At 43.8% G+C, this 26,138-nt stretch overlaps 2 protein-coding genes across 3 annotated transcripts in view; one reads left to right on the forward strand and one right to left on the reverse strand.

The window, feature by feature from the left end:
• The first annotated feature begins 906 nt into the window (after nucleotides 1–906).
• Nucleotides 907–17,639, forward strand: LOC115164533 (glutamine--fructose-6-phosphate aminotransferase [isomerizing] 1-like). The gene is made up of 19 exons (XM_029717121.1): nucleotides 907–1,015; nucleotides 6,069–6,176; nucleotides 6,522–6,629; nucleotides 6,778–6,903; nucleotides 7,077–7,135; nucleotides 7,258–7,392; nucleotides 7,484–7,545; nucleotides 7,663–7,742; nucleotides 7,840–7,954; nucleotides 8,136–8,299; nucleotides 9,437–9,532; nucleotides 9,720–9,817; nucleotides 10,019–10,139; nucleotides 10,436–10,593; nucleotides 13,144–13,258; nucleotides 13,978–14,105; nucleotides 14,653–14,820; nucleotides 15,327–15,488; nucleotides 15,612–17,639. The coding sequence occupies exons 1-19, from the start codon at nucleotides 1,009–1,011 to the stop codon at nucleotides 15,654–15,656; spliced, it is 2,055 nt and encodes a 684-aa protein (XP_029572981.1). The 5' UTR covers nucleotides 907–1,008; the 3' UTR covers nucleotides 15,657–17,639.
• A 3,467-nt stretch (nucleotides 17,640–21,106) lies between these two features.
• Nucleotides 21,107–26,138, reverse strand: part of LOC115164534 (anthrax toxin receptor 1) — a 55,292-nt gene continuing 50,260 nt past the window's right edge. For both annotated transcript variants that reach the window (XM_029717123.1, XM_029717122.1), the window contains one exon: nucleotides 21,107–23,482. In XM_029717123.1, coding sequence (XP_029572983.1) covers nucleotides 23,024–23,482 — 459 coding nt within the window. In that variant the 3' untranslated portion in view covers nucleotides 21,107–23,023. The remainder of the gene's footprint in view (nucleotides 23,483–26,138) is intronic.

A 26,138-nucleotide genomic window follows, 5' to 3' on the forward strand; every position in this document is an offset into this window, starting at 1 on the left:
TTAACCACACTGCTAATCTTATGTCTAACCTAAACCTTATATTAAGACCAAAAAAGCAAATGTTTCTTTTCATGATTTTTTACGATAATATAGCCACCAATAAATATTGGTTGGTTGGTTGACACTTCACAAATTTACTTTCCATCTCCTCACTCGCGCCCACGGATATCCTATCTCCATCCTGCTGCTATGTCAGGGTGAGTGCGTAGGCGGTAAAATTCGGGGTTGACAGCCGTTGCACCAATAAGGGAAGCCTGCTGAGGCTACTTGGATCCCATTCAATGGTATTTAAAGGGGGCGGGACCATCTGACTCAGATGAGAAACTGAGCCAGTGATGCCAATTTAGCAATTTTGTTGCTAGATTTAGCAACTTTTCAGACTGCCCTGGCAGCTTTTTTGTCAAACAGCACCTAGCAATACATGTTGCTACTTTTAAAAATGTATTTTGAACTTTTAGCAACTTTTGAAAAGTGACTCAAACGCTAAAATGCACGCATTTTCCCCTCTAAATGACACAAAAACGATTTTCTCTGTCACAACACACGTGCCTGGCTGCAAAAGTGCATTGTGAGTGACGTCAGCAGCAGGCCAGCAGCAATTTGAGCAAATTGAAAATCATTGTTGGCTGACTGCAGCAGCAGTAGTACACGTTCGACGAGCCAAACCCAATGAATATAGTTGGTCACGAATGTTTGATCTTGAACAGAACTTACAACATCAATCAACATGTCTCAATCAAAATTGTACAGAAAAGAGTGGGAGTCTGTACTTGAACAAATGTCGAATCATATTTTTCGCCGAGATGGCCAGGCAATTTGAGTAACTTTATTGTGTATTCTACGTAATGATGCAGTTTTACGTTATCACGCAATGACATCACAACGTAATTTAGCAACTTTTAGCAACAAATCAACCTGCCTCTAGCAATTTACCCTGAAAATTAGTTGGCAACACTGAACTGAGCTGAGCCTGGTGTAAACTAGCTAGTTTGAAAGAGAAGCGCTGACATGTGTGGTAAGTAACGTTAGCTAGATGTAATAAATTAAATAGGTGAATATTTTCAACAGTTTACACATGCAAATTGTGAGATTAACACAGAACTGGTTTTGGGGAGATGTCAATGTTTTCAGTCAGACAGCTGAGCTTCCATCTAAAGAAAGAGTTTAGTTTGTTTGCTAGACAAAACAAACTACTAACATCAAATTATTGATTTGATAAGTGAACTTGGAAATTGTCTGGATCAGATATTTTATAGCTAACAATGTTATCAGACAAATTGTCATGAGGGCGACTAAGCGTTTTGATGTGTGTAAACCGTGTGCTACACACCCATTTCCAATAAGTATCTAGCTAACTTAGCGTAGCTAGCTAACGTTAACTAGCCAGCTAGCCATTGTTAGCTACTTGATTGACAGTTTATCGCTCCATAATTCCTGTCATTGATGTTACCGTATGTCACGTTATACTCTATACTTGGATTCATTAGCGACCATTGGCTAACTACCCTTCTTTTCATCAGGTTACATACTAGTTTGCTACAGGACTGGCAGAACGCACACACTGCGCAAAGTTAGATTTCGTGCTAGAATATAGACCACTACTGGTACTGATGATGATGATGATGATGATAATAATAGACAGTGATTATGTCACATTGATTCGAATGAGGTAGGGGGATTTAAAATGATGGGAAGCTGTGTTTACTTTTTTAACCTGTCAGTGTCTGCATATTAGAATAGTGATGGATTAGTTCTCCACTCATCATCTCTCATCTGCTGACTCTACAACAAGTTCCTGAAGCACCCAGCTATGTTTTGAATAGCCAGCCAGAACCAGTATAAATAGTGTGGATGATTCGCTTTTTAATGGTGGTGGGAACTTAGCACTACGAAATCCATTAGTAGAAGAGACAATCAGACATTGTCGTCTCTGTCAGAAAATTTCCCCAAATAGATGCTCCTTATACTGAACTGCTGCAGGATAATTCCTAAGGAAATAATGGTGGTAATGCTGACATGCACTGAGATTTTTATGAGCGCCTTATTTTTCCTACTCTGTTAAACCCTCGTTCTGAACAAAGCTGAGCCTTGTTTGCCCTTACCCATTTGCCCCCTCCACCTTCCTCGATCTGCCCCCCGCGCTCCCTTCCTCGATCTGCCCCCCGCGCTCCCTTCCTCGATCTCCCCCCCGCGCTCCCTTCCTCGATCTCCCCCCGCGCTCCCTTCCTCGATCTCCCCCCCGCGCTCCCTTCCTCGATCTCCCCCCCGCGCTCCCTTCCTCGATCTCCCCCCCGCGCTCCCTTCCTCGATCCCCCCCCCGCGCTCCCTTCCTCGATCTCCCCCCCGCGCTCCCTTCCTCGATCTCCCCCCCGCGCTCCCTTCCTCGATCTCCCCCCCCGCGCTCCCTTCCTCGATCTCCCCCCCGCGCTCCCTTCCTCGATCTCCCCCCCGCGCTCCCTTCCTCGATCTCCCCCCCCGCGCTCCCTTCCTCGATCTCCCCCCCGCGCTCCCTTCCTCGATCTCCCCCCCGCGCTCCCTTCCTCGATCTCCCCCCCGCGCTCCCTTCCTCGATCTCCCCCCCGCGCTCCCTTCCTCGATCTCCCCCCCGCGCTCCCTTCCTCGATCTCCCCCCCGCGCTCCCTTCCTCGATCTCCCCCCCGCGCTCCCTTCCTCGATCTCCCCCCCGCGCTCCCTTCCTCGATCTCCCCCCCGCGCTCCCTTCCTCGATCTCCCCCCCGCGCTCCCTTCCTCGATCTCCCCCCCGCGCTCCCTTCCTCGATCTCCCCCCCGCGCTCCCTTCCTCGATCTCCCCCCCGCGCTCCCTTCCTCGATCTCCCCCCCGCGCTCCCTTCCTCGATCTCCCCCCCGCGCTCCCTTCCTCGATCTCCCCCCCGCGCTCCCTTCCTCGATCTCCCCCCCCGCGCTCCCTTCCTCGATCTCCCCCCCGCGCTCCCTTCCTCGATCTCTCCCCCGCGCTCCCTTCCTCGATCTCTCCCCCCCGCGCTCCCTTCCTCGATTTCCCCCTGTGCCAGTCTGCTCTCAATTGATGCTCTGTTGCACTGCTTCCTTTTGCAGTGCCTCTACATAGTCAGTATTTTATCACCGCCCCTTTATATCATCTAATTGGGAATTTGTCATTGATTATTGTGTTATCCTAAGAATAGCTATTGTCTCTTGGCCTTCATCATTTAGGTTTGTTTATTTTGACTAGTTTGTTGAAACCTTATGCCATTGTTCTATTTGTGAGCTTATGTGGGTGATTGATGGTTGTCATGAAGAAAATGGGGCAGGGCACAGGAAATTGCGTACAAATAGGCTTATGAAATTGTATTGGTCACATGCGCTGAATACAACAGGTTAGAGGTCGACCGATTAATCGGAATGGCCGATTAATAATGGCCGATTTCAAGATTTCATAACAATCGGAAATTGGTATTTTTGGACGCCAATTTTTCTTTTTTCATATATATATATATAAAATGTATTTTTTTTACCTTTATTTAACTAGGCAAGTCAGTTAAGAACACATTCTTATTTTCAATGACAGCCTAGGAACAGTGGGTTACCTTGTCAGCTCAGGGATTCAATCTTGCAACCTTAAGGTTAACTAGTCCAACGCTCTAACCACCTGCTTTACATTGCACTCCACAAGGAGCCTGCCTGTTACGCTAATGCAGTAAGAAGCCAATGTAAGTTGCTAGCTAGCATTAAACTTATCTTATAAAAAACAATCAATCAATCATAATCACTAGTTAACTATACATGGTTGATGATATTACTAGTTTATCTAGCCTGTCCTATGTTGCATATAATCGCTTAGGTACACGTTGCTCCAACCATAAACATCAGTGCCTTTCTTAAAATCAATACGCAAGTATATATTTTTAAACCTGCATATTTAGTTAATATTGCTTGCTAACATGAATTTCTTTTAACTAGGGAAAATGTGTCACTTCTCTTGCAAACAGAGTCACGGTATATGCAGCAGTTTGGGCCGCCTGGCTCGTTGCGAACTGTGAAGACAGCCGACTTCGCCAAACCGGATGATTTAACAAAAGCGCATTTGCGAAAAAAGCACAATCGTTGCATGACTGTACCTAACCATAAACATCAATGCCTTTCTTAAAATCAATACACAGAAGTATATATTTTTAAACCTGCATATTTAGCTAAAAGAAATCCAGGTTAGCAGGCAATATTAACCAGGTGAAATTGTGTCATTTTGCGTTCATTGCACGCAGTCAGGGTATATGCAACAGTTTGGGCCGCCTGGCTCGTTGCGAACTAATTTGCCAGAATTTTACGTAAGTATGACATAACATTGAAGGTTGTGCAATGTAACAGGAATAACGTTTTGTTTTCGAGATGATTGTTTCCGGATTCGACCATATTAATGACCTAAGGCTTGTATTTCTGTGTGTTATTATGTTATAATTAAGTCTATGATTTGATAGAGCAGTCTGACTGAGCGATGGTAGGCAGCAGCAGGCCCGTAAGCATTCATTCAAACAGCCCTTCGCAATGCATTGCGCTGTTTATGACTTCAAGCCTGTCAACTCCCAAGATGAGGCTGGTGTAACCGATGTGAAATGGTTAGCTAGTTAGCCGGGTGCGCGCTAACAGCGTTTGTAAGTCGCACTGGATAAGAGCGTCTGCTAAAAATGACGTAAATATAAATGTTTCAAACATCACTCGCTCTGAGACTTGGAGTAGTTGTTTACCCTTGCTCTGCATGGGTAACGCTGCTTTGAGGGTGGGTGTTGTCGATGTGTTCCTGGTTTGAGCCCAGGTAGGAGCGAGGAGAGGGACAGAAGCTATACTAAAGTGCCTATAAGAACATCCAATAGTCAAAGGTATATGAAATATAGTCCTATAATTCCTATAATAACTACAACCTAAAACATCTTACCTGGGAATATTGAAGACTCATGTTAAAAGGAACCACCAGCTTTCATATGTTCTCATGTCCTGAGCAAGGAACTTAAACGTTAGCTTTTTTACATGGCACATATCACTTTTACTTTCTTCAACACTTTGTTTTTGCATGATTTAAACCAAATTGAACATTTTTCATTATTTATTTGAGGCTAAATTGATTTTATTGATGTGTTCAGGAGTCTTTTTGCTTGGGGGTAGAAGCCTTTTGGACCTAGACTTGGCGCTCCGGTACTGCTTGCCGTGTGGTATCCGAGAGAAGATTCTATGACTAGGGTGGCTGGAGTCTTTGGCAGTTTTTAAGGCCTTCCTCTGACACTGCCTGGTATATAGATCCTGGATGGCAGGAAGCTTGGCCCCAGTGATGTACTGGTCCGTTCGCACTACCCTCTAGAGCCTTGCGGTTGGAGGCCGAGCAGTTGCCATACCAGGTGGTGATGGTATGTAGGCCAACCTCTGTTCAGCCAGGCATGTCTGTAATAAATGGCACCGTTTTCATTTGGTATCATTCTTCTCAGATGAGTTCTGAACTGCACAAAAGCATAGCCTAGAGCACCTGATCCTTCTGTCAACATATTGCCCCAACACTAGAACACCCTGTTCCACTGAGTCTCCCACTGTCCATTTCTCAAGGTGACTTCTCTCTTTCATGTAAAAACTGCAGATAACATCCAGGGCAGGCTGTGCCCTCAGGAACAGATAGGTGTGTGAACTACTGTGTAGTTACACACAGAACCATTGTTTCCAATTCCTATATGATGATAAATGGCACCAGGGCATTTTAAAATGTTTTACGTGTGCTAGCGTTTGCACGTGTAGAAATCCTTGGTGTAGTTGTTGCTGTGAATTGTAGTAAGCCAATAATTCAACTGCCTGCAGATTACATAAGATAGGCTAGCTAGCCAATGGAACCTTCAGCGTTTCTGACACAATCGGCATATATGAACAGAAGCATGCATGCTTTATTTGGTCTCTATTGACCTAATCACAGACCACCAAAAGCAAACGGTAATACCCACTATTAGGATTTGTTCACTTAATCCCTTAAAAGAGTTGTAGTGAAATTCCTTTGTCGTATATCATTGTTTGGCTTCCTAGTTGAAATCTGTCTCCCTGCTCCTTCCTTCTGTCAGGAATCTTTGCCTATCTGAACTACCACGTGCCAAGGACTCGCCGGGAGATCCTGGAGATCCTCCTCAAAGGCCTGCTTCGTCTGGAGTACCGTGGCTATGACTCTGCCGGTGAGCTGAGGGAGATGAGGCGGCTTGTCTCAGCACACTGTCTGCGTCGGTCTGTCTGCATGTTTATTAGCTGCCTTCCCCTCTCACTGTAGGCCTGTCGGCAGGCGTCAGTTATTCTGCTTATCTACAGGAGTCATGTTTTTGTTCTCTCTCCTAACATTAAAAACAATGATTGTCCATTGGCCTCACTGTATGCCTTAGTCTTGAGCAGGTCTGTCAATCTAGTCACGCTTACATTGATGCTCTGTCTGCTATCAAACTGTAGCATGTGTAAAATAACCGCTACAAAATCACTCAACAGAGGCATATTTGTGTACTCTGTAGCAATAAGACTCTTTTTACCAGGTGTTGGAATTGATGGAGGGAACAGCAAGGAATGGGAGGCCAATGCCCGGTCTATTCAGCTGATCAAGCAGTCCGGAAAAGTGAAGGCTCTTGATGATGAGCTCACAAGTAAGACTTGTTGTCAGCAGTAAGGATGTTTACTGAGTAGATAAATATAATGCCTACAATACCAATGACTCAGAACGACTTTATGTTGGGTACATGTCAGTTGATTTATGAGGCTTGCCTTTCAACAGTGTTTGTGTTTGCCCCACAGAGCAGCAGGACATGGACATGGATGTGGAGTTTGATGTCCACCTTGGCATCGCCCACACTCGCTGGGCTACCCATGGTGCCCCCAGCCCTGTCAACAGCCACCCACAAAGGTCTGACAAGAGCAACGGTCAGTACCATAGACATTTCTTAAACTTGTAGGACTATTAGGGCCTCTCTCCTGTATAGGCATCACATTCTGCTAGATGTAGTAGTCTCCCGTTGACTGACTATATAGAGTAACGAGGGACATTTATTATTAAAGTGTATATGTGTATTTTTATTTTTTATATATTTTTTTAGAGTTCATTGTCATTCATAATGGAATTATCACAAACTACAAAGACCTGCAGAAATTCTTGGTAAGCAAAGCAACATTTCAACATATTCCATTTTTTTCCCAAGGCAGTCAGTTTTTTTCATTAGCCAAGGCTATCAGCAAGAGTTATCAGACTTCCATGACTGACTCTCTCCCATTCCACAGGAGAGCAAGGGTTATGAGTTTGAGTCTGAGACCGACACAGAGACCATTGCCAAGCTGGTAAAGTACATGTATGACAACCGTGAGAGTGAAGACCTCAGCTTTGCTACTCTGGTGGAGAGAGTGACCCAGCAGCTGGTAGGAGCCTGTTCATCTACAGAGCAGAACTGTCCAGAACTAGGCCCTCTGACCTGTCTTGTGATAAACATGGTTTTATCTGCTCTCCTAGGAAGGAGCTTTTGTCCTGGTCTTCAAGAGTGTCCATTACCCAGGAGAGGCTGTAGGCACCCGGTACACTGCTACTGCATTTCTACATACTCCTTGAGTTGGAAAGGAATAATATACATTAAACATGCATCTTTTAATTTTATGTAATAATTGTACTTGTTTATGTTTGTATGTAAATAGGAGGGGAGGTCCTCTACTTATTGGGGTGAAAAGTGACCACAAGCTGTCCACAGATCACATTCCTATCCTGTACCGATCATGTAAGTTATTAGGTAACTGCTCTCTATCAGTGAGTCAGGATGGAATATGAGCAGACGGGAGCTGTTTTATGTCTAGAACACTACTGTATCTCCCCAGCTGGTAAGGACAAGAAGGGCTGCCCCACTCTGCCCAGGATGGAGCAGGACACCTGCCACACGCTCTTCGCTGAGGAAAAGAAGTCTGTGGAGTACTACTTTGCCTCTGATGCCAGGTCAGACTCCTCACCTTGTTATTCTCTATATTACTCATATCCCACTCATGCAACATTAGATGTATTTTTTGGATGAACTGTACTTTTAGAATCAGTCTAGACAATTGTTTGGTGAATGTTTTTTCCTAGGAAAGTGGGAATTAACAACATCATTAACTTGGATTCACTGTTGTCCTGGCAGCGCGGTGATTGAGCACACCAACCGTGTGATCTTCCTGGAGGATGATGACGTGGCAGCAGTGACGGCCGGACGGCTCACCATCCACCGCATCAAGCGTACAGCCGGAGACCACCCTGCCCGCGCCATCCAGACCCTGCAGATGGAGCTGCAGCAGATCATGAAGGGTGAGGGGAGGGTAAGGGCTGGGTGTACAGCACTGTCATGGGTCAACCCTCTAAAGATGTTGATGGTGCTACTAGGACTTTGAGAACCCAAGAATGCCTGGAATTGCTGATTATCATTGTCAATACAGTCAGAATAATTTCACTATACAAGGGTCATATTTACTGGGGCCGGCATAATGTAACAGGAATTATTAATTTTTAAAAAACGGATTAGTAAATAAGGATTTTTTTCTTGTTAAACGTGACTCTGTAAACTGATAATGTTAGTTAGCTGGAGTGGGCATGTTAGCTGGTCCTGCTGTTGGACGCACTTGTTGCCTATCACCGTGAAGGCTACGTTTTCTACTGTGATTGGTCAATAACGACGGCAGTGCTTGAAAAATGGAGCACAATCCTATTTTCTCCGCCTCGGCTGAGTGGCAGCCACAGGCACACCTTTAATATCAATCCCTGCGCGCGCGCACACACACGTACACAGCCAGGTGTTTATGGGGTTGCCTGGCTGACATCAAAGGTACTGAAGGGGCACCCTGGCTCCATCATGGAGATTACCAAAATCACCAATGTAGAGTACTGTACCCGGGTCATTAGCAGGACTTTATATTGAGCTTGCTGCTCCCCATGTCTCCAGCAGAGGGTGCTAATACACTACCAGTCAGTTTTAGGAGACAATCCTTTGTGGTCCTATCATTAAAGCCTCTGCCTCTATCTCTCTCTCCTCAGCCTCCATTCCAGGAGCTCTGCTGAAATAAACCTAATTCATATGACCTACATTTCTGTCTCCGCAGAGGCGGGCTGCAAAACCCTCTCGTATTTCATTGTCACAAAGGGCCGTGCGAGGAAACAACAATCTCCCTGTAGGCTCTTGCTTATTTTATTTAGTCAAGACATGCCTGATAAATGTCTGTATTAAAGAGCAAGGTCATTACAGTCATCATTTATCTCCTGTGTTATTTACCTCCCAACAGCTATAAAACACTAAACAACATGTTTTCCAGACTGGCTTCCTTTTAGTAGTCATCATGCGTCAACAGTAACCTTTACAAAATGCCTAACACTTTATAAAAATGCAAAGCCAACAGGCTTGAAGTGATGTTGTTGAGGACTCTGATCTAGTGTTTTTGGAACATTTTTCAGGGAACTACAGCTCCTTTATGCAGAAGGAGATCTTTGAACAGCCAGAGTCTGTGGTCAACACCATGAGGGGAAGGGTCAACTTCAATGACAACACAGGTGAGATTACCTTTCCAGTGTAATACACAAGTCAAGTCACAAAACACTCAAGTTACTACACAATACACACTATGCCCCTCTCATGCCTGTCATTATACCCATCAAGGTGGTATCCTCATGATCAGTTTCTATCTGAATACAAAAAAGGGACATGATTACTGTATTTTGATTCTGTTTGTATCCTTAGTAACCCTGGGTGGACTGAAGGATCACATTAAAGAGATCCAGAGGTGTCGACGGCTCATCCTCATCGCCTGTGGTACCAGCTACCATGCAGGGGTGGCAGTGAGTAACTGATTACCTTTTTTATAAGGCAGGAATGATATCACCAGCATAAAATGGAGTCAACTAGAGCCTAAGGCTCCAAGATAGGAAAAACAACTATATAAACAAAGACACAAGTGAGTTCTTACTCTGGTTTGTACATGGAAACATGTTTTTCAGTGTGGATGTCATGTGTGATCCAGTGCTGATCTTTCCCCACAGACTCGCCAGGTACTGGAGGAGTTGACTGAGCTGCCTGTTATGGTGGAGCTGGCCAGTGACTTTCTGGATAGAAACACACCAGTGTTCCGTGACGACGTCTGCTTCTTCATCAGCCAATCAGGTGGGAGGATCGCTGTCTCCTCAAGGACCTGAACATTGCCGCTTTGTTTACTCATTTCCCCACACGATACAGCTTCAGCGATGTCTCGTACAAGTACATGCTCAGCCCAATAACAATGCACGCAAAGCAATTTCTTTCACTCTTTACTTCATGCATTGATGCTGAACGTAAAGACCTGATGATATCAGTTATTCCGGTCTATAGAATCTGATTTTGTATTGTGTATATACACATAGTCCAACCTGTTCCAGGATCTATCCTGAGTGCTGATTTGCATGGCTACCTTTTGTGTGCAGGCGAGACAGCAGACAGCCTGATGGCCCTGCGCTACTGTAAGGAGAGAGGAGCCCTGACGGTGGGAGTCACCAACACAGTGGGCAGCTCCATCTCCAGAGAGACAGACTGTGGGGTGCACATCAACGCTGGGCCAGAGATAGGAGTGGCCAGCACCAAGGTGAGGGGACCGGCTCGCTGCTGCTCTGTGTAGCACTTCTCCTGACTGATTCCTTTCCCATACTGACTCCGTAGTGTACTGTCCTGTAGACACTCAGCTGTTGGAACAGGAGACCTTCCATCCACCATACTCCGCTATGTCAACTTCTTTTACTTCTGTGGTGGGGGGAAAAATTCCCTTCAGGATAGCCTATTAGGGCGGGGGAATTCCTCCTATCCCTCTCCAGAGGTTTTCAGTTGGTCAGACTGCAGTAGGATTGTTGGAAATGAATGGAATGGTCTCCTTCCTAATTAGGCGGAGCGGCATTACGAAGTCAAGAGGCAGTTTCACTTTGGCTTGGTCTATATAATCACCCGTGTATACTTATTATTGCAAGAACATGAGGTTCACGCCAATATGCTGCGCTGGTGGTATCTGTATAGTTAAGGCAAACCCTGAAGCACTTGGGCACTAATGTCAATACATAGAACATGTGGTTAACCCCTCTCTCCCTTGAAATTAGAGAACTTCATCTGAAATTAGTGTCTGGATTCTTTTGTAAGAGAGGTTATTTAAACTGCTGTATTCCACTGCTCTACACAGAACCCATAGTGCCTGATATTCTCATCTTTACTCTTGTAAAAAGTAAGGATCCATGGTTTCCTTCTACTATGAGCACTGATCCTACAGATTGCCAGAGTGGGGTTGCAGATGACTGGAGTGAGCTCCACTCAGCAGCTGAGGGGGGAGGGGAGGGGGGGGGTAGAAAAAGAGTCCGGTCCCTCCCTGCTCTCGGGCTTGGCTCAGGGACCCTCCGGCAGCTCCAAGGTCCCAGCACAGCGCAGAAAGCCTGGAGAGCACGCCTCAAAGACGCTGTCCTTTACTGCTTGTCTGGCCCATGCCCACGCACAGCACATCAGAGGACATTATGTATTTCACCCTCTGCTCAATACATGTTCCTGCTGACTCCGTTTTGTATCGTTTCATAATATTATTCAGATGAACCTTCTGGGGAACATTAAACTGGATGACTCTGGTGATGTCTGTCTTGTTCTCAGAATTGGGGCTGTCCACAACTATGCCTGCTAAACATGGTCAGGGAGAATGAAGGGGATAGCTGGAGTTGAGACGGCACCGCTTCTTGAATACACTTCTCCCCCTTAGCCAAACAATAAATATTGAGGGAGGGAATGTAAGCAAATGAGAGCCATCTGTGGTCTTTGTCTGAATAGAACCTGGAGCATGCTTGTGCCCTAACATCATTTTTCTTTTAACTGCTCATCATGCCGTATTGCCTGAGGAGGACGTATGGCACGTTTGAGACCTCTCAGGGACATGGTTGCAGCAGTGTGTTTTGACAGGCTAGCGGGAGCCTCTGTCCTCTTTTGACATTCTGGATGGAGTGATGGGGGTTTTAACCGGCTTAAATGCACTGCCACAAATCTGAGTGGATGGCTAGGACTGCCAGAGTTGTGAGGGACTGTGGTTCCAGTGCTGTCAAGAAAAATAGTTGTGTGAAGGTTTTACAACCATGTCCTTGGCTTTTGATCAATCAAATGTATTTATACAGCCGTTCTTACGTCAGCTGATACCTCAAAGTGCTGTACAGAAACCCAGCCTAAAACCCCAAACGGCAAGCAATGCAGGTGTAGAAGCTAGCACAACCGCATCCAGTAGATCCCGTCAAATGGCTTGTGGTCTTGAAGAACGTTGATTTTAGATCTCCTAAACTGGTACGGAGAGCCTTCTAACCAATGTGTGAGTGGTGGTGATACTTTTCAGAAGCAGGAAAAACAAGCGCATCATGGTTCTACTTCTACTGTAGTTGGGGCCGGCTGTTTCTGTGCTGTTTGTTGTGCTAGTAATAATAATTTGGTGGGGGCTTATACTTGTGCAATTGAAATGTATTATTTTTTTGGCAGATCCCAACTCCCCCTTAAACACCCTCGGGCGTGGGATTACGCCCAAGGTCTGCCATTTTATAAACGGTGGCCCTGGAGCAAGTAGGGTTAAGTGCCTTGCTCAAGGGTGCATAGACAGATGTTTCACCTTGTTGGCTCTGGGACTCAAACTAGCGACCTTTCGGTGACTGTCCCAACACTCTAACTGCTAGGCTACCTCTTGCCCTAGTGTCTTATTGTCAGGGGATGTGTTCATCCGTAGTGTTGCCAGATTGTGTCCTCATAAGACTGTGCTAGCTCTCCCCTGTCCTGCAATAGAGGCCCTATCTGTGTCCAGCCCATCCTGCAGCCCAGCTCTCCATCCACTTCTCATCTGTTGCATATTATTACTGTGGAGCTGGCAACCAGAGCAGCCGGACAAGACTCTACTTCTCCAATAACTGTACTGCAAAGTAACCTGGGGATCTGGCAACCTAGGCCCTTTGCTAAACGAAGGGTTCTGCAGTCTCTGGCCCAGGATGAAGAGAGGGAAGACTATGATTCCTTTTGTTTAGAACCAGAAGAGAGAAGATCATCTAGGAGACACCTGGGACCTCTGTGTTCTGTACTGTCTGCTTCTTGCTGGAGCATTAAGCATGCATTATGTCTGGCTGTGTCTGTTGTTTTGCAGGCCTACACCAGTCAGTTTGTGGCTCTGATCATGTTTGCGCTGTTGATGTGCGACGACAGGATCTCCATGCAGCCACGGCGATGTGAGATCATCCAGGGCCTGAGAGTTCTGCCAGGTAGACCAGACCCTACACACATCTACCAAGACATTGCACTGTGCTGTTAATGACCATAAACCTCTGTGTATGTGACGCTCAAAGGGATGTGCAGATTATTCGACACACTGACCTACTGTAGTATAGACCGCAGTAAGTAATGGTCACAGTCAGCACAGCCAGAGCGAGGGATGGGAAAGCGGAGGCCTGTAGCGGGCCTCCTCGGTCTGTCTGTCATCTTGCTCCAACTGGGCTGTTTTTGTTTGAACAATATGCATTGTCAGAGAGCTAATGCAATGACTGTGCTGTGGAGGTATCCTCAGAGAGGGAGATGGAACGAGAGTATACAGTGGGGAGGGAGGAGGCTTCAGCAGCTGGGTCAGTCCTGGCTGTTTGCCCTGGCACACTCCTCTGGACCCAAAGCCTTATGTTAAACGGTCTCCCTTTCTGACCCAAGCCCCCATTGACCCCAGTCTCCAGGACCTGTTAACAGTGGCCTGCTGGACTGTCATAGGATGGGTGTTACTGTATTGCCTTTCATCCAGGAGTTTGGTTAGATGAAATTGATTTTCTGAAATGTTCTCCCAAATGTACCGCCAATGGAAGAGGAATATTATGTAGGGCTATCTCATTTCATAACCTTGGACTAAGATTACTCATTTGTTTTCCCTCTTTGTACCTGTCTCTCTATCTCTGTGTTTACCTGCTGCTCCTCCTTCTTCCCTCTCTTTGTGTGTCAGACCTGATAAAGGAGGTGCTTGGTCTGGATGACGAGATCCAGAGGCTGGCAGCAGAGCTGTACCAGCAGAAGAGTGTTCTCATCATGGGCCGAGGCTACCACTACGCCACCTGCCTGGAGGGAGCACTGGTCAGCATGCCCATCTCCGCCTCCTGAAACTTAACGTTGTCTCTTCAGAACTGTATTCTACAGGAATCTCCACTCCTAAATGAGATTATGATCATTGTGTTAAGATACTTCAGGAGAAGATTGGCCCAGAGTTGTTTCACTGTCCAATAGCCCACAATAACTGTTCTGCCTCAGCCTCACGCAAGCCCTAATGGAGTCTAGCCTGCTGGAATTTCTGCTGAAGTGTTTTTAATCACAGCAACTAATTAGACTGATTTAGAAATGTCTCTCCACACGCCACACTATTTAGGGATTCTTCAAGTTCTGTTGATTGCCAATCCTCCAGTATCTGAGGCACACAGTGCTGGGTCAGTCTGCTGTGCTTCTGGATCTGATCTAGTGTTCCCTGGCCAGTCCACTGTTCCCTTTAGAATTTAACAAGATAAGATATACATACTCAACTTATGTCATGTCGGCATGGTGTTTTTCTGAGGTTGTGTGTCCCTGAATGTGTATGGGAATGTGGTTTCCTATCTGAATGAGGTGTTGGGTTTGTCGCTCTCTCCAGAAAATCAAGGAGATCACGTACATGCACTCAGAGGGCATCCTGGCCGGGGAGCTGAAGCACGGGCCTCTGGCCCTGGTCGACAAACTCATGCCCGTCATCATGATCATCATGAGAGACCACACCTACACCAAGTGTCAGAATGCACTGCAGCAGGTGGTGGCGCGTGCGGTAAGAACTGACGCACGATATCTCAAACGTCATTTAGCTTTCCACCCATTCAACTGTTGAAAGGTTGGAACCACAGTAAACCATTGCCAATGACCTTATCTGGTTGTTAAACTCACTTTCAATAAACATTTTGTTTTCTGGTAGTGATATGTCCGCTTGCTGTTGTAGTGACCACCTACCTTCCTGGCTAAAAAGAAATATAACAACTCAAAGACATGGATATTAAGTGCTTCATACTTTACACATTAGATTTGTTTTCACAATGCAGTAATATCAAATGGGCCTCACATTCACCACAAAGTGCAAGGGAGGAGTTATTTTCTACATGACATCACCATTCTCACTAATCTACCACAGATGTGGACCTAAGCTTTGGGTTTGAGACACGAGTCAACAAAGCTATTATTCAGGGAAGGACCAAAGTTTCACATTTCAACACTGAACTCCAGGTTAAAGGTTATGACAATGTTGTGCTGGAAGCATAATGCCTTTTGTTTGGTTTACAGGGCCGACCCATCGTGATCTGTGACAAGGATGACTACGAGACCGCCAAGAGCTCGAGCCGCACCATCAAAGTGCCACACTGTGTGGACTGTCTGCAGGGCATCCTGAGTGTCATCCCCCTGCAGCTGCTCTCCTTCCACCTGGCTGTGCTCAGGGGCTTTGATGTGAGTACTGCAATGTCACTGAGTTGGGTTCTTACTGTAGGCATTCATAATGGGGAGCTAATTTCTTAGGGTTGTTGTTTCTTGGTAAATGTAGACATGTCTGACTCTTCTCTCCCAATACAGGTGGATTGCCCAAGGAACCTGGCCAAGTCTGTGACTGTAGAGTGAAACGTGTCCTTTGAAGATCCAAAAACCCATTTCAGAAACTTTCCTGTTTTGTGTGTGTCATGGCTCTTTTTAATGCAGTTGTTACTCTGGTACGCTGAACATGTACCGTCTCTTCTCTCAAAACACACCTGAAGACATTGTTATATCATAGATATGATATTTTGGGGGGGGTCAGTGGTGGGAAGGGTTGGCAGTAATGTTGGCATTTGGGTGCTGCCATGGGTTACTGGACTGTAGGCAGTTAATGATCCAACTGAAGAAAAGACTGAGCTGTAGCCATTTTGGATGATATACAACAGTGCTCATAACTTAATGTTGGATACTTGCTGCTGGTTTTACATTTAATTCAGCTGTTTGTTGTCAAGAGTCTGCACATGAAAACCTTACTGAAGTTACTGTTTCATTGGTGCAATAATTTGGTCTGGGATCCGTTTTCTTTCGCAGCTAGAGAAACATCTGTCGTTTGAAATGTTCATGTTACTCTTGTGTGTGTGTTGAGTAAATTATTAAAGGGGCAGTGCAGTTAAGTCATTTCTTTTTTTTATATATATATATATATATATTTTTTTTTTACTTACGCTGAGTTAGAAATGACACAAATTTTGAAAATGATAACACCCTTTTTGGGAAGTAATGCCTGGAATTTCAGCTTGTACAAGTGCGCTGAAACTTTTTGCCCACATGTCACAATGTGATCTGATTGATAATAGAGCAATGACTGTTGATCTGGGTAAGGGGTGGGCTGTAGACCAGCCGATCAGATGTATAAATATCTTCACATTTGCTTCCTAATGTCCACACGATCAGACAGCATTTCAAGGGCCAATGGAGCCTCAGGGACGTAAATGATAAAAAAAGTGATTTTCATTAAATATTTCTGAGCTATAGTCCTGACTGTACATCTGAAGTGCTTCCAAGAAGAAAGTCTCCATTAAATCCTGCTTTAGTCTACTGACCTGTTCCAGAGACTATTGAGAACTCTCGATTGTTATACTCAAAATACCATGATGGCAAATCAATAGAATTTGTCTCCTATACAAGTTTTGAAGGTGTTAAGGGCAATATGAAATTTGCTACAGACTTGCTTGTGTTCACTATTGTGCACCTATTTGTTTTGAATCATTGGCGAGGTTACAAAGCAACTTGACAATGATTCACTCATTGTGGTTTGGAAGACGTATAGGAGAGTTCAACTTGGTTTAGGCAAGAGTTTGTCTGAATAATTGACTGTCCTGATCATGTGTCAGTAAAATTCTAAGTGACAATTTAATAATTTACCCAATCAATTTCCTGAAGATGGACAATGAGTACTAGTGGACCAATGATCAACATTCATTACTCTGTAGGCATGTTACTAGCCTTGTGACTTGTTGACAGTTTAGCAATATTCAACTCTTCTGTTCTTGTTAGCCTATTTTATTTTTTTGTTGCTCAGTTTGGGTCTCTGTTACAATAACTCAACTCCTTTTCCAAGAGAAATGGAGTTGCTGATGAGCGTAATCTGCACCAATGTTTTGTCGACCAATGCCCTGCCACCATACCAATTTGATTGCAATATTGGGACAATGGTTTTCCTTTCTATTGAATGTTTTTTATACAGCAACTTAGTACAGAGACCTCTTGAACATATGGGTTATGCAATCCAAAAAAAACACCATGCTATGTTAATTTTGCTTTGAGTAACCAAAGATGTGGTTTTAGACGCTGTTGATAGGGGTTTGTAAGTGCCCTGCCTACAAGACACCTACAGAGCAATGCAGTAAGCGTGTTTGACTATAGCTGCTGTTTTAGAACTTAACATGTAAACTGTGGGCTCTCCCAAATGTGTCTTTATAAGCCAAGGAGTAAAGCAGTATGCTTGTTTGAATGCAAAAGGGTCACTGACAAAACTCGACAGGTTCTTTGCTTATTTATTTGTATTTCACCTTTCAGTTTAAGATCTTGCAATCAAGCCTTAATTTCCTAAAAAAGTGGTTTCCCCAAGTGAAGGTTTACCGGTCTTTGTGTCTGTTTTCATTTACTGAGCCCTTATCTGCCTACATTGAAAGAGCCTAGCAAAGACCCTGTTTTATACTGGAAGTGCTTTAGTAACTCATGTAAAAATGCAGGCCTTTGACAGGTTCATACAGGAAGTATGGACAAGGCCACTGCACTAACACTCAGACCCTGGAACATCTGTTGGAAACTTGTGGGGCACTATTTATGACTGTTGCAATAGTGTCTAGTACTATACTTTCAGTGTCTTTTTAGAATGGGCTTTGACAGTGTACAGTAGGATTAAGTACTCACAATTATGCCCATGGATTAACAATTTCCCTATTTCATCCATAAAATTGCCATTATTTCCAAATATGCAGTTGGACAATGATTCAACTAAGAATTAAGGAAACATTTTAATAGTTAATATGGCAATTGAAAACAAATACTTGAAGGGAAGTTGAAGCAATAGTCCTAGGATGCACAGTTCCTTTAAAAGAAAAGCATTACTCAAGTTACTTTACTGGAGGAAAAGTCATTAGAACAATATGCATTCCAAGACAAAGTGGTCAGGTAAAGATGCAAAGAGCCACCTCGGACAGAAACAGGAGTGATTTCTTTAGGAGCAACTGCTGAGAGAAGAGCACTTCCTCGAAGCAATGAATCAGGTCCCAAATGAAGGCAAGTGCCTCTGCAAAGTATCCAGTGAGAGTCCTGATGGTGAAGAACATTGGTCTCACGTACCCCGGTAGAACCAACATGGCAGAGACAACTGGTGCAATGAATCTGTTGAAAGCTAAGATGGCTGAACAAACTGACAGGGAGCACTGACAAAGAGTTGAACAAGCCTGCAGAATTGATTGGGTGGTCTTGAAGCCTTTCTCAGTTTGGCCAGTTTTGGAACCAATAGCCTTGGAGGTATAACAGCGATCATTGACACTTGAACACACATTTATGCCCTGATGAGAAATGACAACTGACAGCATCAACCTAAAGGCTGTGTTGAACTTCAGTATGGCTGAAAGAAAACATGCACAACAGTTGGTAAAAACAAGAGCAGCCTCCAGAATTGTTTCATTGCATTGGCACAGTGCTAAAATGCCCTCAAGTGCAGGAGTTGTGCAATCACTAAAGGCAACCATAGCCTTATACACAGAGCCGAAAAGTCTAAATCCTCTAACCATAGTGAACATTGTTGAAAATATATGTTTTAGTCCTTCAAGATCTTTTACTGTCAAAAAGACGACAGCGGGCTTTGTAAACGTCCTTTGTTTGTACGCACCTTTTCAGTGTCATAGCATCATTTTTGCTCAAGCGTTCAGGGTTTATCAGTCCTCAATATGAACTCACAAGGGCAAAGATTGTAATATAGTGGCAAACAGTGCAATTACCTCTGATCTTGAATAACTATCAACAGCTGCTGCAGCTGTCACACCTTGCCAAGGGTGCATCTCAACAGTTTAAAGTGGCTTCCTCTCCTTGTCTCATTTCATCCAGCTGCACTCATTTCTTCTGCTCATTATGAAGACTTATATAGTCTATTGACAGCTTTTGTTGTGTGTTTACTGTTGATGCCTACTCCTATCAGTTTACTGACTGGGTGTGTTCAACCAAGGAGTTTAACAGAGCATTTTGTCTTACAGCCGTGATCAGTTGACTTTTATCACAGTTGAAGAATACTTGACTATCAGTTTGCTTCCCAGAAAGAATAACCAGATGCTTTCTACTGGATTTACTGGGCCATAATGTTCTTGAGTTATTATTTGCCTTCTGTTGAATCCAGTGTGAGGGGCCACCAGATACAGTGTTAACAGTGCTTTATAGATGGATGAGGGCTGGCCTCCTTAGGACAACACAGTGAATTTGAACACTATGGTTTGGAAGAAATGAGGAGTGGAAAGTGTGCAACTTCTGCCAAGACATTTCTTGCATTGTGTTTGGCTGCTATGGAAGGGGTCAATGAAAGTACCTGAGCATTATATTTCCTTTCTCTGTGATCTAGGGACAAAAAGGATAATATTCTATAGACCATTTAAAGCAACCAAAGCCTTTTGTCTATAGGTTGTTTGTTCTGAGATATTTGATTAATACATAGTAATATTTGGTATGTATTTATTCCTCAGTTTGAGGATTCAAGTGAACAATTGTTTTATTTGGTCCAAATGTCCCCTATATCCCTCCCACTATATGCCCAAAACACAATTATCTAATGTATAATTAATACTGGCACGCCTTTCCTCCAGCCTTTCCACATTTCCTGCAGATTAGATGATGTCTAATATTTTCCTAGATAGCTCACTCCATTTGTAGATGTGACATAATTCAACATATGAACATCTGGATGCTGTTAGCCACGAATCAGATTTATTAATTTTTTTCTATGATTGAGGCAGGGAGGTACAGTCTTTGCACTGTTAGTAAATGGTGCATAGTTGGTGAACCCAGTGACTCCAACATCCTTAACAACATTAGGAGCAAGGTTTACAAAAGAAAGGGGCTGAAAAACATGTTGCTTCAGTGATGTCTAACCAGCTGGTAAATGTAATGTTTCTCTTTTGTATGCTTTTAGTATTGAACATTTTTAAAAGAGGCATTGAAATAGGTTCACTAATAATGGCATGTGGATGTCTTCCAGAATGAGTTCGGAGCATGCCTATTATCCAGCTGGGTGGGGTTTGGGGATAAGAGGGTGGCTTTATCAAATGTGAGGTAAGTCTACTTATCTCTTTACAAGTCTCTGGTGATGTGTTTAAACAATGGGACATTGCCTGCTTGCACCTTGTCATTAAGAGCACCATGAAGTACATCGAAATAGTACATTTCACAGGTCAAGAATTGTATCAATCTGCTTTAAATCAGTGTTTTTGAATCCAAGATATTGCTCTCGCCACTTTAAATGTCACATACAAGCATTTTACTACACTGAGCAAATCAAACATTAGGAACACCTTCCTAATATTGAGTTGCACCCCCCCTTTTACCCTCAGAGCAGCAAGGTGTTGAAAGCGCTCCACAGGGATGCTGGCCCATGTTGTCTCCAATGCTTCCCACAGTTGTGTCAAGTTGGCTGGATGTCCTTTGGATGGTGGACCATTCTTGATACATGCAGGAAACTGTTGAGCGTGAAAAGCCCAGCAGCATTGCAGTTGTTGACACAAACTGGTGTACCTGGCATCTACTACCATACTCTGTTCCAAGGCACTTAAATCTTTTGTCTTGCCCATTCACCCTCTGAATGACACACATACACAATCCATGTCTCAATTGTCTCAAGGCTTAGAAATACTTCTTTAATCTGTCTCCTCCCATACATCTACACTGATTAAAGTGGATTTAACAAGTGACATCAGTAAGGGATCATAGCTTTCACTTGGATTCACCTGGTCAGTCTATGTCATGGAAAGAGCATGTTTTGTATACTCAGTGTATGTGTGCATAACAACAAATCATAAAAAAGACACAATTTCAAAAAATTACGTCAAGGATTCAACGTTTACTTCATAAATTCTAAATGACAATTGGTTACATAGCAATGACAGCTAAATCTGTACTTGCTTATACTGCCTTGCTTTCCAGTTTCCAGGCTACAGTACACTTCTTTTGACCTGAGAGCCTGGCAGGTGCAAAGTCAATAAGTCTGTAATGAAAATATGATTCCTTCACAAAGGAACACAGAGAGTGACTCCACTTCAAGTTTTCTAGACCCAACTTAAAATACCTTCCTTTGCTACACGTATTCAAATTGCTAAATATTTGGATGCGCCTTTTACTATACAAAATCAGACATCTGTACATCAATATGTACTTTCATGAACTTGACTCAATGCAAAGCCAACTTTCCATGATTGTCTCCAATCTTTCTCTTATGGATAGGCAGAAGGCCTGGCCTATATTACACCTCATCTGGAGGTATAGTAAAGTGTCTGATGCTGCAGGGGAGATTCTGATCCATTGTGTGGACAAGATCCCAGTCACTGGCACAGAACCACACATGCAGATGCCTGCCTACATGTGTGTCTGGGTGTGATAATAAGACATATAGTTTCATCAAGTGTGTTTACATAAAACTCATCCTATTTTATGGGCAACTCAAAGCATTACATAATCCACCTTGTGCTTGGAATAATTTGACCCATAGACTGCCTATAAACTTAGCATCAATAGTTGAAGTCGTCATGGCCCAGTTCAGAGTCTAACCATCATTACCCAATGATATTCTTTGGTCAGTTACACAATATGTAATTCGATTTTTTTTTAAATGTGAATTCAATAAACTACATTGAACCACAGGAGCAGCAATGACAAAAACATTTTTAAACATTTTTGGGTGAAGGCCAAAGATATATATATATGTCATAACATTTTGAGATGAAATACAACATTGTAAACCCAACTATATAACATTAACCATTGATAGTGCTGATTCTGAGGAATTTGGCATAATTGTGAGGACTCGTTTATTGTCATTTATTCGTAATGATTATTTCTTTCACCACAACCGTCATACTCTGCAAAATAGTTATCCAATACTGAATGGACAATACAAAGACAAAAAGTAAGACATATTTATACACGCTATATGTATAAAACATTTTAGGAATGCTATAAACGAACAAAGACCCATCATATGAATCTAACACTGTCACATGGATGAACAAATGACTTAAACCACTGGAATGGAATTGCTCTCCAATAACATTCTGTTATTAATTAAAGGCACATTTAAGGTGTAAAATCATCCTTTATGCTGTCATTAAGAAAAATTGTCCTCGACTTGACAGAAGTTGTGCAATGCAGCAGGGCATTTGGCACTGGGACATTTTTGTGATTCTAAGAATCCTTCCGCTGCTCATAATAACTTGTTTGTCAGTGAAAAACAAATATTGCATGTGGAAAATTCAGACTGATACATTATTGGAATGTCATTTGGAGACATCTCTCAATTTTTTTCTGAACTTAATACCTCAGCCATCTCTCAAGAGCCTCAGTTCATTATTTAAGAACAGGCAACCATCCAACACTTGGCTTTACTTTGTTACGACGATATCCATCCATTCTTCTGTTGGTTGTAGAATGGACAGATGGGCTTAGCCCTTATTGCCATGGCAAGGTAACAGTGTTTTGTGCAGACCTGGCCAGCTATGGACATCATAGATCTGTCTATAAGGAAAGCTGTCCATCAGGAGATATCCGTGGAACCTCAAGTACAACTTCCCTTTGTACTCTTGACCTACATGTGTACATGGGCCACTGTAAACAAATAGCTGACAAGCGAGTGAGCCACACAGATATCCTGGGTGGCAGTAGAATGAGGGGACAGTTGTGATTCCCGTTGATCTTCCTTGTACTAGTACTAGTCAACCCCTGCCCTCCCAATCACTGCTGAGGATTTACAGAGAGGGGCGTGGTGGTGGGCGGGCAGGGGGTGGGGGCAGGGAGCCTTGTCCTGGAGGAGGGGCCTGAGGGGGTGGGGGCAGGGAGCTGGTTGGGGATGCAGGGTGTGGAGGGGAAGGGGGGCACATAGGAGGAGGGGGTATATGCAGAGTGGTTGGAGGAAGGGCTGGAGTTGGAGGAGGAGTGTAAGGTGGGGGTGTGATAGTAAGAGGTGGAGTAATGGGAGGAGGAGGAGTGATAGAAAAAGGAGGGGGTTTTGAGGGCAGTGGAGTCAGTGTGGAGGTGTAGGATGGAGAGCGGGAGGCTGGGGGGCTGTCGGTGGGAAGGGGGAGTTTGCCTTGGGGAGGTGGTGGGTTGCAGCCTCTTGGAGGGGTGTAGATGGGGGCTGAGTGATGGTTGTAGTGGGGGTAGCGAGGAGGATTGGACTTGACCCGGGTGAAGTTCATGCATCGGCCCTGAAATGTAAGAGAGCGACAAGGTTAGAATAACGCAATGTATTATTTCTGAATCCACTGGTCAGTTGTAGAGGTGGTGTGGTTCAAAGTAAAAAGCAATAAAGGTATACATTCTCCAGTCTCTATACATATCTAAGAGAAACAGATCTCATGATAAAAATTTGGAAAGTTGGTCACATTGATGTTTCACAGACACCAGTGAGGAGATTTTATTTTATGCTATTCTATTGCTTTGTCAGTTATGCTGGTCAGTTGAATTAGCTGGAGGCATAAAAATGTCTCTTGCTTCGAACTGTTACAAATTGAATGGACTGATTGCTACAACACATGTTCCTACAGCATGGCAACCTTTTTAAGAGCGTGCGTGCACTGTCCACCATCGACATTTCTATTTCAAATGACTGGGTTAGGGAGACCAACACACATGCTGTGATTTCCCATCATAATTCATGTCTGCATAGTGTCAGTGCTAAATCCAAAGAAAAATCCTTGCTGCAAAACTTTTACTCAAAAGAAGATGTTTGTAATGCTATCCCAAACAATATCAACGCAAAGAACGGAGAGTACATAGGCCTATGCTTTTAGATTCATGTAGTTTCAAGTTTATTATTCGTATGTACAGGATACGCATGGTAGACAGCGTCCAACAAAATGCTTACTTGCAGGTTCCTTCAGAACAATGCAACAACAATAAGAAATAATAAAAGATAAGAATACGAACATAAAGTAAATTGCAATAGAATAGAATAATAGATTTTAGCATAAGTATAACGTATGAAGGCACAATTCATAGTTCGAAATGTGTGTGTGTGTGGGGGGGGGGGGGGGGGCAAGGGTATAAATTGAGCAGTGTAATAAAAGTCTGGTAGCAACAGCTGTGATGTGTGTAGCATGAATTGAAGAAAAAAATGTATATGCAACATGCAACAATTTCAGAGACTTTACTGAGTCACAGTTCATATAAGGAAATCAGTCAATTGAAATTAATTCATTAGGCCCTAATCTATGGATTTCACATGACTGGAAATACCGATACGCATCTGTTGGTCACAAATACCTTTAAAAAAGGTAGGGACGTGGATTAGAAAACCAGTCAGTATCTGGTGTGACCACCATTGGGCTCAATGTAGGGCGACACATCTCCTTTGCATAGAGTTGATCAGGCTATTGATTGTGGCCTGTGGAAGGTTGTCCCACTCCTCTTCAATGGCTGTGCAAAAATTATGCTGGACATTGGCGGGAACTGGAACACACTGTCGTACAAGTTGATCCAGAGCATCCCAACTGCTCAATGGGTGACATGTCTGGTGAGTATGCAAGCCACAGAAGAACTGGGACATTTTCAGCTTCCAGGAATTGTGTACAGATCCTTGCAACATTATCAACAACATTATCATGCTGAAACATTATCATGCTGAAACATTATCATGCTGAAACATGAGGGGATGGTGGCACATTGGCACAACAATGAGCCTCAGGATCTCATCAAGGTAACTCATCAAGGTAACTCTGTGCATTCAAATTGCCATCGAATTCTTCGGATGTGCAAACCCACCGTTTCATCCACTATGTGGCTGGCTGATCTCAGACCATGCCGCAGGTGAAGAAGCCGGATGTGAAGAGGGTACGACAAAGCCTATTGCCCCTCGAGAGACTGAAAAGATTTGGCATGGGTCCTCACATCCTCAAAATGTTCTACAGCTGCACCATCGAGAGCATCCTGACTGGTTGCATCACTGCCTGGTATGGCAACTGCTCGGCCTCCGACCGCAAGGCACGATTGAGGATAGTGTGAACGGCCCAGTCACTGGGGTCAAGCTTACGGCCATCCAGGACCTCTATACCAGGCGGTGTTAGAGGAAGGCCCTAAAAATTGTCAAAGACTCCAGCCACCCTAGTCATAAACTGTTCTCTGCACGGCAAGCGGTACCGGAGCGCCAAGTCTAGGTCCAAAAGGCTTCTTAACAGCTTCTACACCCAAGCCATAAGACTCCTGAACATCTAATCAAAAATGCTACCCAGACCATTTGCATTGCAAAACAAACTATAGTTTTGGCAATTCAGTTAGGACATGTACTTTGTGCATGAGACAAGTAATTTTTCCAACAATTGTTTACAGACAGATTATTTCACTTACAATTCCCTGTATCACAATTCCAGTGGGTCAGAAGTTTACATACACTAAGTTGACTGTGCCTTTAAACAGCTTGGAAAATTCCAGAAAATGATGTCATGGCTTTAGAAGCTTCTGATAGGCTAATTGACATAATTTGAGTCAATTGGAGGTGTACCTGTGGATGTATTTCAAGGCCTACCTTCAAACTCAGTGCCTCTGCTTGACATCATGGAAAAATCTAAAGAAATCAGCCAGGACCTCAGAAAAACAATTGTAGACCACCACAAGTCTGGTTCATCCTTGATAGTAATTTCTAAATGCCTGAAGGTACCACGTTCATCTGTAAAAACAATAGTATGCAAGTATAAACACCATGGGACCACGCAGCCATCCTACCGCTCAGGAAGGAGACGCGTTCTGTCTCCTAGAGATGAACGTACTTGGTGCGAAAAGTGCAAATCAATCCCAGAACAACAGCAAAGGACCTTGTGAAGATGCTGGAAGAAACAGGTACAAAAGTATCTATATCCACAGTAAAAC

Source organism: Salmo trutta, chromosome 27 (assembly GCF_901001165.1).
Source record: "Salmo trutta chromosome 27, fSalTru1.1, whole genome shotgun sequence".
In the NCBI taxonomy this organism is placed as follows: domain Eukaryota; kingdom Metazoa; phylum Chordata; class Actinopteri; order Salmoniformes; family Salmonidae; genus Salmo; species Salmo trutta.

Excerpts from the sequence above, each read along its gene's own strand:
- LOC115164533 (XM_029717121.1), top strand. Across the intron at positions 7,393-7,483 it reads AGAGAGTGACCCAGCAGCTG|GAAGGAGCTTTTGTCCTGGT; the intron begins GTAGGAGCCTGT and ends CTGCTCTCCTAG. Across the intron at positions 14,106-14,652 it reads CCTGCCTGGAGGGAGCACTG|AAAATCAAGGAGATCACGTA; the intron begins GTCAGCATGCCC and ends CGCTCTCTCCAG.